Genomic DNA, 17,626 nt, shown 5'->3' with positions numbered 1-17,626 from the left:
CTTCCTCTACAGAGGTCAGGCGCTATCCCTCCCAAACATTTCCAGTACAGAGTATAGTCTCTGTCCCCACCCTACATCTCCCAAATAGAGCTTCTCCCAAACCCCCCCCACTTTGTCAAACCTATTTCCCCCGTACACAACATTTGTTCATTCTTACATCATTAGATGAGGGAGCAATGAAATTCAAACAACTGTCCACTTCATAGCAGATGGAGAAGGCTTGATCCATGAGATCCTACAAGACAAGACAAAGTTTACACAATGCAGTACCTTCAGTTGAACTCTTCTTACTCATAATGGTTTCTGCTAAGAAAAAAGCAAAACTGCATCTACCGGGAAATCTACCCACTGCCTCTACCAACACCTCCACAACTCCTTCAGCAGTATACCATTTATTTTATTTTCACTCTAACGTCATTGGCTACATACTTTTTAATGACAAAATACCAAGTATGACAGAGGTACATCTAGCCTTTTCATGAGATCAGCAATGATGGACTACATATTTCTCTCTTGATGCCTTTTCCTTAAAGCTGAACTCCAGGATAATAAATCCATTCGACATGCGTAATCTTCTTAAATCTCGGTGTGCTTTGTGCATTTCTTCCAGATCTATGCAGTAATCCAGTGTGAAACTCTCTGTAATAAGGACCAGTCACTGCTGCTCTCTCCATTTATACATGGTGACTGGTCTTGTCTCCGCCCACTCCTGTAGTTTTCTGTTGGCAACCTGTCGTAGATGGAGCCTGCTGAGCCCTTCCCACAGCTCTACTCTTTCCACAGGCTATGTACAGCACATTGATGATATCACTGCTTCTTTCACAAGTAATATCTGGGTTTGCAAAGGCATTTGGAGCATACAAAATGAATATACAGCGATCAGCCATAACATTACTGGTGAAAAGTAAAGTGAAAAATGTTGATTAGCTCATTACAATGGCACCTGAAAATCAGTGGAATATAGAAGGTAGCATGTTGTCCCTGAAGCTGATGTGTTGAAAGCAGAAAAGGGGCAAGTGTAAGGATTTGAGTGACTTTGACAAGGGCAAATGGTAATGGCTGGTTCAGGGGTCTCTAAACTTTCTAAACAAAGGCCCCGTTTACTGTCCTTAAGACCTTTTGGGGGCCAGACTGTGGCTATTGGGAGTAGAAAATGTCCCGTCAGTGGGAAATAATGCCTCATTGTTGATGTCACTGGCAGGGACTGTGACCCATTGTTGGGGTCACTAGCAGGGACTATGCCCCATTGTTGGGGTCACTGGCAGGAACTGTGCCCCATTGTTGGGGTCACTGGCAGGAACTGTGCCCCATTGTTGGGGTAATTGAGAGGAATTGTGCCTCATTGTTGGGGCCATTGGCAGCAACTGTGCCCCATTGTTGGTATCAGTGGATGAAATAGTGCCCCAAGAGCCAAATAAAAGCAAGCAGAGGGCCACATATGGCCCTGGGCCGCAGTTTGGAGACCACTGGACTAGATGACTGGGTCAGAGCAACTCTAAAACTGCAGTGCTTAGGGATGTTCATGCTCTGCAGTGGTCAGGATTGACCAAAAGTGGTCCAAGGAAGAAGAACCAGCAGCTAAGTCTCATTGATGCACGTGGGGAGCGACAGCGATCCAATAGAAGAGCTACTGTAGCTCCAACTGCTGAAAAAGTTAATGCTGGTTCTTATTAGAAAGGTGTCAGAACACAGTGCATTGCAGTTTTGTGTGCAGCAGACTGGTTAGGCTACTCATACTGACCCATGCCCACAGCTACAAGCGCCGACAATGGGCAAGTAAACATCAGAACTGGGCCACAGAGCAATGAAGGTGGCCTGGTATGATGAATTCAAGAATAGTTTGAGGAAACAATGAATTTGAGGTATTGACTTGGGCTACAAATTCTCCAGATCTCAATCCAAACGAGCATCTGTGGGATATGCTGAAAAAACAAGTCTGATCCATGGATCTCCCTCCTCACAACTTATTCCAATTTCAGGAATTCAGAATTCCGGGAGTTACCTCTATTAGGCTTCTTTCACACTGATAAGTTTTCGCTGCGTTTTTAGCTTACTTAAAACACAAGAAAAACACAATAAAATATTTCCCTTTAAATCCTATGGGATTCTTCACACCACTGTGCTTCGGGTGCAGTGTGTTTTGAAAAGTCATACATGCTGCATTACAAAAACACAGCTCCCCATTGAAATGAATGAAAAATGCATAAAAAAAGCTCTGTGGTTGCGTTTTGGTGCATTTTCTGAGTCACACATCCACGTTTCATGGGTGTATGCTGGGAGTCAGGCATCGGAAACGCATCAAAACGGCATTTGTCTTTTTAGTGCATTTTGTTATGTCAACAGTGTAAAAACACCCCTACTTACATGTGACAGGTTTGTTGTACACCTGAAGGTTACACTATGAAACCCCTCACTGCCCATTCACAGAAGCCTTTGTATTTGGTGTTCACAGAATATAAAAGAATGGGCAGAAGGGAGGGGTGAACATAGCAGTTCCAGCAACTTTGCTCTTGAAGGAATTGAGACCACAGTGAGCAAAGTTGGGAATTTATTTTCCTGGAGCATAATAAACCTGTCAAATGTGAATAATAGACAGGTCTACAAGGCAGCAGGCACCTCGTGAGACTTAGGTATGTGTGCAGTTTTTACAAAGTAGCTGAATTCCTGGAATTCAGCTTTAAAGGATCTGCTACAGACGGCTTGGTGTCAATTACCACATTATACCTTCAATGGTCTAGTGGTGTCCATCCCTCGATGGGTTATGGTGGTTGGTCATAATGTTATGGCTGTACAGTGTTTATCCACTGTGGAAATTCAGGAATATAATTGAAAGTTTGACTGGTGTTGAGCTTTAATGATAGCATTTAGAGACATAATTGGATTTTATTTAGCTGTGGATGGGCTGGCTTAATATATATAATCATTATTTTAGGTGAGTATTAAAAAAAGTATTAAAGACCATTTGTTCTCCTTTGATCCAATTGGCTGCAGCGTGTCCCAGGGAGGTTTATTTTTCGGATCTCATTGGCTACCGCACTTCCCAGCAAGATTTATTCCTAGAATCTCATTGGCTGCAGTGCATCCTAGGGAGGTTTAATCTTGGAATCTCATTGGCTGCAGTGCATCCAGGGAGGTTTAATCTTTGGATCTCTTTGGCTACAGTACATCCAGGGAGGTTAATCTTGGAATCTCTTTGGCTGCTGTACATCCAGGGAGGTTAATCTTGGGATCTCGATGGCTGCAGTGTATCTCAGCAACATTTATTCCTGGAATCTGATTGGCTGCAGTGTATCCCAGGGAGGTTTATTCTTGAAATCTTATCGTCTGCAGTGCATCCCAGGGAAGTTTAATCTTAGGATCTCATTGGCGGCAGTGTACCCAGGCAAGGTTCTTTCCTGAAACAAGCATGGCAGCATACTTCCCAGTAATCTCCACCTCCTCTTATCCCACAGGACTGGCTACACTATTGCCTGCATTCTTTTTCCTGCTCACAGGTTCTGACATGGCATGCCACCCAGGTTCTCCCCTTCTCCTAGTCAACATACCCATTACACAGCCTCAATATGTTGTTTCATGTGGAGCATCCTGTTTTGGTGGTCTTTTGGGGTCCAGCACATGATTCCCTCAAAAAGGTGTGGCATGCTAGTTAGGTGCTTTTAACTTTAAGGCTGTTTCTGTGCTTGTGGCCCTTCTGTGAAACATTAGGGAAATTTGTTGTTTCTTCTGATTAAGCTGCAAATTTCACCTCCTTTATGCTGGGCTAGGAGGAAGCCTGCTGTTCTGCGAAGGCCTTCCCTAAGATGGCTGCATGTCTGTGGCATGACCTCACTTCCAAGAGGTGCAGCAGGAAGTGCTAGTGTCAGGGATCCAGCCAGTGGAGGGGACGCTTGCAAAGCAGTCTTACGTGCCAAGCCAGGGGCTGAGCAGGCCAGTGGGGTATAGCTTGAAGAGTATCTGTGAGTGCCAAGCTAGGGACCCAGCAGGGTTGCGGGGTGACGCTTGAGGAAGATAATAAGTGAGAAGGTTGGAAGAGCTCATGGGATCCAGTGGCAGCGGATCAGCAAGTCTAGTGAGAGAGACTAGGAGCTAAGTTGAGTGAAGATCTACAAGAGGAGATTGTATAAGAAGTAAAGGAGTTCATTACAACTTGTGTTATAAACTGTTAAAAGACTGTTGCCATAGGAGACAGTGATTCTACTCATGCAGATGTGGTGTCTAGCTGGATGCCTTTCCCTGCATGGCTGTCTACCTATAGAAGTCTCGGAGTCAGCCAAATTAACATCGCAACTGCTAAAGGGTGTCCTGGCCCTAACCCTCTCTCCCACAGTTCTGTTCAAGAGAAAATAAATCTCTTTGCATTCAAGAAGTGTCTGGCACCCATGAATCTACCTTGAATTACACCCACCATGCCTCGTAAACCTACACTACATAGAAGGATGTTAGCTGTCCCTTGCTCTGGAGGTCACCCATTAGGCCCAGGGGCCCGGGACCTTGCTACACATAGATAACAATACAAATAGACCACCATATATTTACAGAGGTTTGTGGTTGATGACAGTTTTTGGCTGGCCAGGGCCCACATAATTAGCGCTCATCCAGAAGTTGCAAGCTGTCTCAAAACTACTTGCACAGAAGGTCATCCTCAAGCTAAAGGGGCACAGTTATCGTGGTCATGGTTTCCATTACCAGTCATTCCATTTACCATCAGGGTGGTCCTCAAAGAGGCCAATGTTGAGCATGTGGAAAACTGGCGCTGTTACAGTAATTGCCAAGCATGCCTTGCAGAAACTTCCTGTGACTAGGTCAAGGTTTAAAGTGTTACTAAACCCAGGACCCGGCATTCACTATATCTGGTCTCTCACAGTACACAAAACATGGAGATGCAATTATTTTAGTATTTATAAAATGCTAAATACCTTTTCTCATCAGCAGTATATAGCAATCTTGTGACTTCTATCAGTGTCCTGCCAAGCACTGGTTAAAGCTTGTAGGAGGAGTTTTAATTCTACTCTTACTGTATGAGGCTGCAGGACTCCTGTCTGGACAGTGCTGATTGGCCCTGTGTCCATCACATGCACCCTTTCCAGGTAAAAAAAAAAAAAAAAAAACTCTCTAGCAATGCACACCAAACTGAGCATGTGCACAGTGCCCCCAAGGCTTTGTTTTATCAGGAGATGGATTGGGTACTGCGAAAGAAGGGGAGGATCAAAGTAGACAGGATCAAACAGCCTTTTTACACACTGCAGAGGATTAACCCCTTAGGTTCCACAGTGAGTGAGAACAAGCATGCTTTACTGCATATACAGACTGATTTCACAGATTCACTGATTGCCTTGGTTTTACAGACTACCCAGGAGTACATTCAGGGTCTGCTTGCTAACCAAGTGCCAACGACAGCAGATCCCATTCCTTCTTCCAACCTCCCATCTCTGCAACACAACTGAAGTGTTTTGGATTCCTCAGAGGAAAAATAATAAGAATTGTCGGCCGAGGGCTTTGTCTCCACACTTGTGCAGCCCTCACAGAAGACATCGAATGGGAATTCTACAACCAGCAAAAACTGTTCCACCAGAAATCATCTGCAGTGGAGGCAACTTGTGCATCATATGGTACCTTCTTGTCCCATTATCAGGGAAAACTGGCATCTCTGACAATGGTGCAACTCAGGGGAGTTCTCCAGTACTTCTTAATACTGTGAAATGTCTAATAAATGTTTTCTGTATCACCCTCCCTGGTTTTCATTGCTATATCCTGTCATGCTTGTGTCAGGAAAACTGAAAAATTGTATACCTAACTCTCTGTAATTTTCTTTTCCTGGCACATAAGTATGAGAGCATACAAGTCCCACCATTGTTCACAGTTTGTATTGTGACTAGAATGCAGACATCTGGTTGGGGCTTACACTAGTAGGGTAGTCGGTCCTATGGTGTGAGGAGGTGGGGCTTACCCTCAAGTATACTGCCATGCTTTGGTGCCAGGAAAGGAAAATTACCGATTGGTAAGTATCAAATTCCCCAGTTAACTTAGAATTGCTCTCTGTCAGTGACCATACTAGATTCAACAGAATCATCAATCACCTCCTGGGCTGGTGCTCCTATGACAGAAAATGTAATAAAAATGATCTACAGCAGAGCAGTGTAGAAATAAAATGGCAAAATGCTGAACAGATTTATCAATGTCAGTATGAAAACTAACCATACATTTCATAGATCCAGAGGACCCACCTTATTCTGCTTCCCTGAACCTTTCTCCTTTATGTGAGGACAATCCTTTCCCGTCAGAATAAATTTTATATCTGCAACTGCAACTAAAAAGAAAAAAAAAAAAACATCCGTTACCTCTTCAGTATACAACCCAGCCTCCCCTTCCCACCCACCTCAATAATCGGTCACCTCTTCAGTATACAGCCCCCCCTTCCCACCCACCCCAATAATCGGTCACCTCTTCAGTATACAGCCCCCCCTTCCCACCCACCCCAATAATCGGTCACCTCTTCAGTATACAGCCCCCCCTTCCCACCCGCTACAATAATCTGTCACCTCTTCAGTATACAGCCCCCCGTTCCCACCGGCTACAATAATCTGTCACCTCTTCAGTATACAGCCCCCCCTTCCCACCCGCTACAATAATCTGTCACCTCTTCAGTATACAGCCCCCCCTTCCCACCCGCTACAATAATCTGTCACCTCTTCAGTATACAGCCCCCCCTTCCCACCCGCTACAATAATCTGTCACCTCTTCAGTATACAGCCCCCCCTTCCCACCCGCTACCATAATCTGTCACCTCTTCAGTATACAGCCCCCCCTTCCCACCCACTACAACAATCTGTCACCTCTTTAGTATACAACGCCCCCCTTCCCACCCGCTACAATAATCTGTCACCTCTTCAGTATACAGCCACCCCTTCCCACCCGCTACAATAATCTGTCACCTCTTCAGTATACAGTCACCCCCCCTTCCCACTCGCTACAACAATCTGTCACCTCTTCAGTATACAGTCACCCCCCCTTCCCACCCGCTACAACAATCTGTCATCTCAGTATACAGCCACCCTTCCCACACGCTACAATAATCTGTCACCTCAGTATACAGCCACCCTTCCCACACGCTACAATAATCTGTCACCTCAGTATACAGCCACCCTTCCCACACGCTACAATAATCTGTCACCTCAGTATACAGCCACCCTTCCCACACGCTACAATAATCTGTCACCTCAGTATACAGCCTCCCCTTTCCACCCACCCCAATAATCTGTCACCTCTTCAGTATACAACCCCTCCTTCCCACCCGCTACAATAATCTGTCACCTCTTCAGTATACAGCCCCCTTTGCACCCACTATAACAATCTGTCACCTCCTCAGTATACAGCCACCCCCCTTCCCACTCGCTACAATAATCTGTCACCTCCTCAGTATACAGCCCCCCACATACCACAATAATCTGTCACCTCAGTATACAATCCCCCCCACATACCCCAATAATCTGTCACCTCCTCAGTATACAACACCCCCTTCCCACCCGCAACAATAATCTGTCACCTCCTCCGTATACAATACCCCCATACACTCCAATAATCTGTCACCTCTTAAGTATACAGCCCTTCCCACCCGCAACAATAATCTGTCACCTCCTCAGTACACAATCTCCTCACACGCCCCAATAATCTGTCACTTCCTCAGTATACCCCCACCCGCAATAATAATCTGTCACCTCCCCAGTATACAGTGTCCCACACACACACACCAATAATCTGTCACCTCCCTATAGTATACATTCCCCCAACACACCCCAAAAATCTGTCACCTCCTCAGTATACAGTCCCCAACAAACCAAAAATGTGTCCCCTCCTCAGTGTACAGTCCACCCACACACACACCTCGATAATTTGTCACCTCCTCAGTATACAGTCCCCCCACATACCCCAAAATGTGTCACCTCCTCAGTTTACAGTCCCCCCCACACACCCCAATAATCTGTCCCTTCCTCAGTATACAATCCCCCCACATCTCACCTCTTGATACATTTCCTCTAGGATTGATGTCTGTATATCCAGGGGCCTGGGCAATCCTGTCATGCCATGTGCCTGCTGGATGGCAGGTTGTGCACATAGATGTGAGTGTGCATTTGGAGTCTATTCCTGCCACTGGGCATGCATACAGGCCAAGGGGGGTATTTAAACTTCTTCCTTTATCATGGCTGGTGCTGACAAATTTTATCAGCTACCTACTTTGTCTGAATATTGTTCTTAGCCTTGCTCTATACTGAATCTGCTCATATCTTTTGTCCCCATTGCTTATTGACTATTCCTGCTATTCTGATTATTACTGTCTGCTTCAATCTCTGCCTGATCCCTGATGGCTCTATCCTTGATTGGGTAACACTGGTGATGTGATATCACCTTGCAGCAAAGTAGCTTGGGGGCCACTAAGGTTGCCAGCCTATCATTCCTCGATAACCAAAATTTCACTTAGACCCCATGTCTCGAGTGAGCCCATGTCACCCATCATACCTATTATAGTAGAAATAGACTCACTTTTTGATGCAAGCATTTCAATTGGAGGGTTATCGATGTTGTCCTCAAGGTCTCCGTAATGCAGCACTTTGTGGTTTGGGGACAGGCGGCAGAACCAGAGTTTATCTAGAATAAGGGAAAGATTTGCTAATCCAGGAGGATTACACATCTTCACAATGAATAAATCAATGGGGAATAAGACAGACGTCATAAACTGCTACCAGTACTTTATCACCCCAGACACTGTGCAAACATTGGAATTATTGTGACATTAAAAGATTGGCACCAAGCTATCCATATCCTTAGGGACTCAACAAAGAATACTTTGTGTGGATGAGGTGAAGTATCTTGTTTTGTTCTAGGGGTTACTTTAGTATATGGTTTATAGTTAGTATGAAGAGTTGACTTTTCTAGTATTGTATAGAGTAGGGAATGTTTAAAGAGTATGTTACCCCAATATTTCATATTCCTGATATGTGCCTGTTTGTAGCATATACTTGTAATAAAAAAGTTATCCTGTTCTCTTTTGTATTGTTTCTTTTGTGTGAAATACCTGGTTATCGTGCCACCACTACCTATGCTTTCCTATTTTAAACTGACCAGGCTGGGCAAATAAGCACAACTTTCACCCAGCGTGGCCAGTTTTCTGGCTGTGCTGGGATTCCAATGGCCAAGACTTGTGCTGACACACCTCTCTGCACAGCTTTTTGCTTGAAAGATCAGTGTATTTATTTTTTATTTATTTATTTCAGGTACTTATATAGCGCCAATTTATGCAGCGCTTTACATATGCATTGTACATTTACATCAGTCCCTACCCTCGAGGAGCTTACAACCTAAGGTCATGTTTTTTTTTTTAAATCTATACACAAATATTTTGTCTTCGATTTCTATTTTAAACTGAATAAGTTGTTTTACAAGGTGAGGGTTCATGTATATTTTAAAACTACAGTCAGGTGTGTCATTAAGGAGATTTCCCCTCACTTTTATAGTTTCATAGTTTCATAGTTAGTAAGGTTAAATAAAGACCAGTCCATCCAGTTCAACCTGAGTGAATGTCTACAATTGTCCCTATTCCTGTACATTGCACACTCACATCACATGTCCCTACCCTCAAGGAGCCCACAATCCAAGGTCCCCATTCATATACTAGGGCCAATTATGGACAGAAGCCAGTTAACTTTGGATTGTGGGAGGAAACCAGAGTAGCCGGAGGAAACCCATGCAGGCACAGGGAGAACATGCAAACTCCAGGCAGGTAGTGTCGTGGTTGGGATTTGAACCAGTGACCCTTCTTGCTGCTAGGTGAGAGTGCTAACCACTATACCACTGTGTCTTCTGTAGAAGGGACACAGCTAAAAGTAAGAGGAAATCTCTCCAAAGTGAGGGAAATTACCTATTTGACAGTTGTCGCCGATGGAACATTTCCTCTCTCTTCCTGGTACAATGACAACTGTCACATTTTGGATTTCCTTTCTTAGTGATCCAATCCTGAGATCTAGTCAAATCATTTTTGGGCCGCAACTGCTTCTTGCCTGCATCATTGTAAAATGATGGAGGGGCGGGAACCCTATTATTCTGGGAAGACATCATATTCCTGAGAACGGGGCGTGCTCCGGCGCAATATTTCACCTGCCGTGTCCACCGGACACAGCGGGTGACTGATCACTATACCAGCCCACTGCCAGTGTCATGTGATCGCTGTGACCAATCACTGCAGACCACATGACAGCTGTAAACAATGAATGGTTTCCTTTCATGCCATTCATTGTATACAATTGTGTTGCTTGCTGTGATTGGCCACAGTGATCACATTTGTACCATGTGATTAGCTGTGGCCAATCACAGCTAATCACAATAATACACAGTGACTACAGTTTCATTCAGTAAAAATGTTTGCTTATAGCAGTGAAATTCACTGTATTTCTCTGGTCACAGTATGTAGAAAAAAAAAAAAAAAAAAAAGAAAAGAAAACATATTTAAACAAAATTGAAAACAAAATATTTTTTTAAATTTTATTTTTGTACATACTGTCACCAGTCAGTGTCCCTGGTCACCACCACAACCGTTATAGGATCTACTTTCCAAAAAGGGGTAATTTGGGGGGGTATTTGTATTGTTCTGGCCTTTTTGGGTTTCAAGAAATAAAATAGGTTGTCAGTACATCGGGATTAATCAATTTTCAGATATATACCATAGTTTGTGAACTCTATAATTTTCCTACAGACTAAATAATATAACCCAAATATAAACTGATTTGGGTTATTTTCACCAAAGAAGTGTAGCAGAATACAATTTGGCCTAAATTTATGAAGAAAGATTATTTGCAAAAAAAAAAAAAAAACAGTGGTGATTAAATTCCACCAAAAGAAAGCTCTATTTGTGTGAAAAGTTTGAAAAGGTCTATCTAATTTTTAGATTTAGAAATGTCATATGGGTACAGTGTTGCATGACTGCACAATTATCATTCAAAGTGTGACAGTGCTGAAACATAAAAATAGGCCTGGGCAGGAAGGGGTTAAAAGCGCCTGGTATTGAAGTGGTTAATAGATCAAACTGGAGTTTAGTAAGCCCCAAGCTCTGGCAGTGTCACTTGTGCCAACATTTACCCTGTCTCCGTCGACTGCTGACCTTCCTGAACTTGGTGCCCTCACACAAGAAGTGGAGCCTCTGCTGTCTGATCAGGTTCAGGAGTTCTGGTTGAAGCTGCTCTCTTAATTCCCTAAATAAAAGACAAAAGTTAAGATTTATCATTCTGCCGCTCGCTGCTATTGTTTTCTGTCTGGTTCACAAGCTTCTGCAAAGCATTTGGAGAGGTCTCAGCAAGCTTCCAGCATGGCGGTTTTAGTGTTAAAGGAAAACACAGATGCAATATGGCAGTGATGGCGAACCTTGGCACCCCAGATGTTTTGGAACTACATTTCCCATGATGCTCACCTACTCTACATAGTACATGAGCGTCATGGGAAATGTAGTTCCAAAACATCTGGGGTGCCAAGGTTCGCCATCACTGCAATATGGGAATGAAGTGGCGACTGTCATTATCAACAAGCAGCTAGCAGGCTTTAACAAACTTCAAGTAGTACTAGACAGTCAGCATCTTTAATGTTCACCTAAATATGGGTGGTCCTGAATGTTGCAGGGAGCAGTGCTGTTTATACCATTACGTATCTGTGACACCTATGTTCTCAGTGTTTCAGATTGACTGACGCTGGGCTTCATTTAAAGCGGAGGTCCACCCTAAAATGGACCTTCCGCTCATCGGATTCCTCCCCCCCTCCGGCGCCACAATTGGCACCTTTCAGGGGGGAGGGGGGTGCAGTTACCTGGATAATCCAGGTAACTGCACCCACTTCCGGGCTAGCTCTCTGCAGAAAGGGGCGTACATTACGCCCCTTTCCGCGCGTGTCCCCGCCCCCTTCCGCAAGTGCCCCGCTGCCTGCTGGGAAACACACAGATCCCAGAGGCAGCGGGGACCGTCCTCATTGCGCAGCGCGGCTCGCGCATGCGCAGTAGGGAACCGGGAAATGAAGCCGAAAGGCTCCATTTCCTGATTCCCATACCCAAGATGGCGGCGGCAGCACTCGAGTGTCGATCTAGAGATCGGCTTCGGGTGCCGACATCGCGGGCGCGCTGGACAGGTAAGTGTCACTATTTTAAAAGTCAGCAGCTGCAGTATTTGTAGCTGCTGACTTTAAAAATAAAAAAAAAACGCGGAGTCCCGGCGGACTCCCGCTTTAACCCAGAAGATAAAAAATGACTGCAGGAAACAGCTCCAGATTTTGGCTCTGTGCACACGAGCTTAAAAAAAAAATGCTAGTGCTCTTGGCAGAAACAAAAACACAAATTTTGAGTGTTTTTTTTGTACTAGGGTTTAGGAACCTTTTGTGTTTTTCTTTTTCGTGCCAGAAAAAAAAAAAAACACAAAACAGAAAGGGGTTTTCTTTCTGCCTCTAAACGCTGAGCTTAAAAACGCCTCTAGACTACTTAATGTGCATGGACACATAGGATAACATTAGCTGCTTCTACAGGCAAAATGCTTAACTCCTCTAGGAGCAGGAGCATTTTTTACATAGTACGTGATCCGTGTGCTCAGGCAGGGGGCGCACATGCTGTCACGGTACATGGCGATCACTATGTCCTGGCCGATGATTGACCGCCGATACCTGGTGATCGGCTCTGAGCTTCCCCGAACACAGCTCTCTGAATGTGAATAACACAGAGCTGTTTTCAGTGACAGGGGATCTTATTGTTTGTTCATTTCCTGTTAAGTCCCGCTGATTGCCGCCATTTCTAGTATAACAGTTTTTTTTAAAATTACAATATATATCACATAGTTTGTAGACGTTGTAACTTTCACACAAACCAATCAATATACACTTATTGGGATTTTTTTGGTTTGTTTTTTGTTTTACCAAAGACATGTAGCAGAATACATTTTAGCCAAAATTTATCAAGAGATTAGATTTTTAGTTTTTATTGTAATTTGTTTTGTTTATATAACAAAAAAAAAACCCAGAGGTGCTCAAATACCACCAAAAGATAGCTCTATTTGCGTGAAAAAAAATAGGATTTTTTGTACTCACTGTAAAATCCTTTTCTCTGTAATTCACCAACTGACACAGGTTCTTATATTCAGCTTCTCTCTTCAGACCATTGGGACATCCCCAAGCAGTGCCAAAATGAGGGATGGGAAAACAGCATAAAACTTCATCCACCATGGCATGTGGGAGCTAGTACAAACTTTACCCACAAAAAAACGACAGTGTGTGGATAAACCACCACAAAAAACCAGGGTGCTCCTCAACGGAGAAGCACTACCGAGAGGACCACCGGGCTGCAAACTCCCGAAGGCGACCCCCCACTTGAGTCATGGGTGGGGGCAAACCTTCATGGGGTAGCACCTTTGTTCGAAGGCTTGTTAGGCTTGCGGTTCCAGGGACGTTTCTGTCCTTCGGTGGTCATCCTGTCGGGCTGGGGACGTTTACCCGAAGCTCCGGACGGATGAAAAAGTCGTTTGTGAGCGGAAAAAGAGGGCCCTTGCCTACGGCGTGGCTCCTTAGCCTTCCTGGCCTGTGGGAGTAGTGTACTCTTACCACCTGTGGCATTCTTAATAATGTCATCCAAAGAGGCCCCAAAGAGCCGGTTGCCAAGGAAGGTAAGATCCGTCAGGGCTTTTTTGGATGTCTGGTCAGCAGACCAGCATTTCAACCAGGCGCCTTAGCACCACTGCTGACACTGAAGCCCTGGATAACAGGGGGAGAGTATCCAGGGCCGCGTCACAAACATACTTAAGGCCTTGCACTAGTTGGTCTGCTAGTTCCACGCAGACGGGGCAAGCCTGCTGTTCTCCCAATTTGCGGTGCAACAGTTTTGCCCACTCAGTGTCTGCGACACAAGTGCGGATGCCAGTTCTGGTCGCATGGTTGACCCCGCAACCGTAAACAAGGAACGAGCCACTGCCTCGGCCTTCCTGTCCGTGTGATCCTTAAATGCAGGAGTGCCCTCTACCGGGATTGTGATTACTTTGTTTAACCTGGATACTGGGGAATCCAGGACCAGAGGAGGCTTTCCTCAAAAGGGTAACACACCGCCATGTACTTGGGGATCAAAAAGGTCTGTTGCGGGCGACTCCATTCCTTGTAAATTAACTTGTCAAAATAAGTCAGATACGGGAACACCTTAGGTGAATGGACTGGCTTAGGGGACCTAAAAGGGACTGCTACATCAGGGATCAGGGAGGGATCTGAGTCTGCGTCAGAGCCCTACCCAGAGGACAGGGGGCCAGGGGCCTCTTTTTAGCACCTTTGCCCCATGCACTGCCTCCATATTGGCAATGAACGAATTGAGGACCGCAGACAAGGTGTCCAAAGGCACTGCTCATTCCGCAGGTGAACCGGTTGCAATTGCCTGGATTTTGGGGGAAGAAACACCAGTTTCTGAAGCCCTGCTGACCCTACCCTGTCTGCCACCCGAAGGGGACTTAGGACAGTGACAGTCCCATCCTCCTTACTGCTGTCGACTGAGGGGCTCTTTCCCGCAGGACTCACCACCCTGAAAGGTTCTGCGCTATCCAACAGGTAGTGCCTGTGGTCTCTGTTGGCTCCCAGGTGCAGAGGAATCAGCTCTGTGTCAGTGGAAGCTGCTGCTAATGGCGCTGAAACCGCTCTGCAATGTGCTTAGGCTCAAAGGAAATGGCCGCCCAGCGTCCAGAATAAGGACATAAAACACAGGGAAAATGGCCGCCGATGCCCAGGAGAGCATGCTTCCCCTTGCCCACACCTAAAATGGCTGCTGATGCTGAAACCATGAGGGACAGAACTGAAACAAATGGCAGTGATCAGTGCTGCAAGGGACACAGGCACCTCCAGGGTCATGAGAAACAGGACTCAGGGCACAGCCAGCCAGCGCAGCCACCCCCACAGGTGAGAGTCCCCCCCGGGGAGGGAAGATAGGGACAGGGAGAGAAGAGAGGGAGGTGAGGGACCCCCGAATCGACCTCCCAGGGAATGCCCAGCTGCTCAGCCCCATCGAGGCAGGGAGAGCTGTGCTTACCAGTCCTGGCCTCGGCCTTACCAGTCCAGTGGCTGCTGGCCTCGGCACACTGTGGCGCAGACATCAGTAGTCCGGTTATATGTGCGCCACGGAGCATAAAAGCTCACCAACCACCTCTGGAGCTAAGGTTTCATCCTTGCCGGCCTAGTGCGGAGCTGCGACCTGCACACGCTCGATGGCCAGGCTGGGGAGACTACAAGGATAAGGGTATCCAGCCTGTCACCCAGCCGGCTGTTGATAGCAGATCACAGGATCTATCATGTTGCGCAAAAAGCCAAGCTTCTGCTGAAAAAAAGACGGACCAATGGGCCCGTCAGTGTTCCTATGTCCTTCTTCTTCACTAGGCAAAATAAAACTGAGGCTGCAGTAGCTTGCTGAGGGGTTGTTACCTAAGGGACCGCCCTTGGGCAGAACTAGAAGGTTCTAGTTTTATCATCACGTGTTAACATGTAATGCCTAGTCCTCTCCTGAAGGTGGCATAACAACCCAATGGTCTAAAGAGAGAAGCTGTGTCAGTCGGTGAATATAAGAGAAAATTAAATTGCGTTTGGGTACAGCATTTCATGACCGCGCAATTAACAATTAAAATAGTGCAGTGCTGAATAGCAAAATTTGGACTGGTTATGAAGGGAGTAAAACCTTTCCAGAGCTGAAGTGGTTAAGATAGTGTGCATGGAGCCTAAGGTGAATTCTGGATCAATGTTTAACCTCCTCAAACTAGAGCCGAATAGTACCTGAATGGTGCTGTTTAAAGCTTGCTGTACACACTTGTCTTTTACAAGCTGAACCCTTATAAATAAACAGACATCTCCTTATCTATGACCTACAGACTTCATTCTGACTCATCAATACACCACCAATCTCTGTAGGAAGTGTCATAAATTAAAACTATATGTGTAATGTTTGAGCACAGGCTTAAACTGAACCTGACCTGAAGTTTGTGCTGCACCACGCGCGTTCCTGTGTTGGTCTTCAAATATTGCATACCAGACCCTGGGAGTTCAGGAGGAAAGAGTAAAAGAAACCTTTCCTGAGAGTAATGTGGGGCCGATCTGGCTGACCTCCTTTTCAAAACCCTCTTTGTTTGGCTATTCAGCTAAACCACTGGATCTGGAACACTAAGTATGGAGGTTAGGAAAGGTGGAAGTTCTCATCTGCATGTTTGTTCCAAATCAACAATTCAGAATATTGAAGTGAGAGAGTCAGTGTGACAGCCAGGAAACTGGTACTTTCAGAATAAGAAGAAGCAATAGCAGCATCCCTGTTTCTCTTAGTAAAGGTTTACTATAAGTCCACCCACTCCTCCAGGTACAGAGTTCCACCTCTTATTCAGTTGTATAATGCCAGTGCTTCTACAGCCCAAAAGGGTTCTAGCATGTAACGTTGTATGACAGGGGCAGGGCTTCATGTCAGTTTGGATAGAAGTAGAAGCACCAGATTCAGTCTGGGTCTAGAATCCAAGGGCCCCCATCAGGAATCAGTTTAAATACTAAAATAAGTACTTTGAAGGAAACCTATGCTTGAGAGAAACATGAAGGGCTACAATGATAGACCCCGTCTCCTGAAAATTGTCACTGCCGAACACTCGAAATTCTTCTTGAATCACTGACTTGGAACAATATGCAAATAATAAGCTCCAGGCCAGAAATCATCAAAGTCAGGGGAGCAGGCATGACTGACAGGCAATTAGCATTTTCAGAAGGAAATTACTAATGGCAATCTTCCTGTTCCTCTTGGCACAGGTTTTCTGTCAGTCACCACAAGGTGCCCACACTTTAGTCAGGCTCACTTTAAGTTGGCTTTGTGGTGCATTTCTCACATCACAGGTGGGGAAAGTACTTCATCTTGGATCAGCCTCTCCTCCTGACGTCTGCGAAGAATCTCACTGTAATTCAGGGATGAAATCTTTGTCCTGAAAACTTCCAACGTAGTTGGTGCGAGGGCAAGAGTGCGAGAAATCTGCTCCTTCACCACATGCATCACCTGGGCAAATAAGAACAACAAGCTCACAAAATTGAAAGATTAAAATTAGACTTAAAGACATGACAAGCTCATAACATGGAGACAGAAACCTTCTCAAAGTCCTCCTGGGTGGCTCTCATCTCCTTCCATGTCTTATTCAGCACCTGAATGCAGACAGAGAATAGTTCCTGCATAAAGTGGTCTTGTGCATAGAAGAGAGCTTGAAAGCCTTGGCCTGTCTCTGAAGCTGGAATATCACAAAAATATAATTAAGTTTTACAGATACCATTCTGAAGCCTGATGACCTGGAACAGGATACCAGCCACATGCCATACTCAACACCTAACACATTCCACAAATAAAGCAAAAATAAGTTTGAACTTACTTAAAAATCTATTTCTTAAAATGCATTATTGGTTAAAATGCATTATTGGACACAGAAAAAACATTCAGGAACACTGGGTTATCCTGCTGCCATGAGATTGGACACTAGCAAAAAAAAAAGCTAAGGCCAGCTAAGGAGAACCCCTCACGTTCCCAGCATGCTTCAGCTTTGTTAGCCCCTCAAAATAATTCAACACATGGCCATTA

The 17,626-nt window shown here is 45.2% G+C and overlaps 1 protein-coding gene across 1 annotated transcript in view; it reads right to left on the bottom strand.

Moving 5' to 3' along the window:
- The window catches only part of ELMO3 (engulfment and cell motility 3), a 42,260-nt gene that overhangs the window by 1,381 nt on the left and 23,253 nt on the right, over positions 1–17,626 (bottom strand). Inside the window, exons 15-20 of the mRNA XM_077454082.1 lie at positions 17,146–17,282; positions 16,893–17,056; positions 11,128–11,240; positions 8,539–8,643; positions 6,225–6,307; positions 158–235 (exon numbers count right to left, since the gene is read on the bottom strand). Of these exons, the coding sequence (XP_077310208.1) occupies positions 158–235; positions 6,225–6,307; positions 8,539–8,643; positions 11,128–11,240; positions 16,893–17,056; positions 17,146–17,282 (680 nt within the window). The remainder of the gene's footprint in view (positions 1–157; positions 236–6,224; positions 6,308–8,538; positions 8,644–11,127; positions 11,241–16,892; positions 17,057–17,145; positions 17,283–17,626) is intronic.

Source organism: Lithobates pipiens, unplaced genomic scaffold (assembly GCF_037356315.1).
Source record: "Lithobates pipiens isolate NorthernLeopardFrog02 unplaced genomic scaffold, aLitPip1_a1.2 Scaffold_10, whole genome shotgun sequence".
NCBI lineage: Eukaryota > Metazoa > Chordata > Amphibia > Anura > Ranidae > Lithobates > Lithobates pipiens.
Note: the sequence above shows the minus strand (reverse complement) of the source record. Positions and strands in the feature narration are given on the sequence as shown.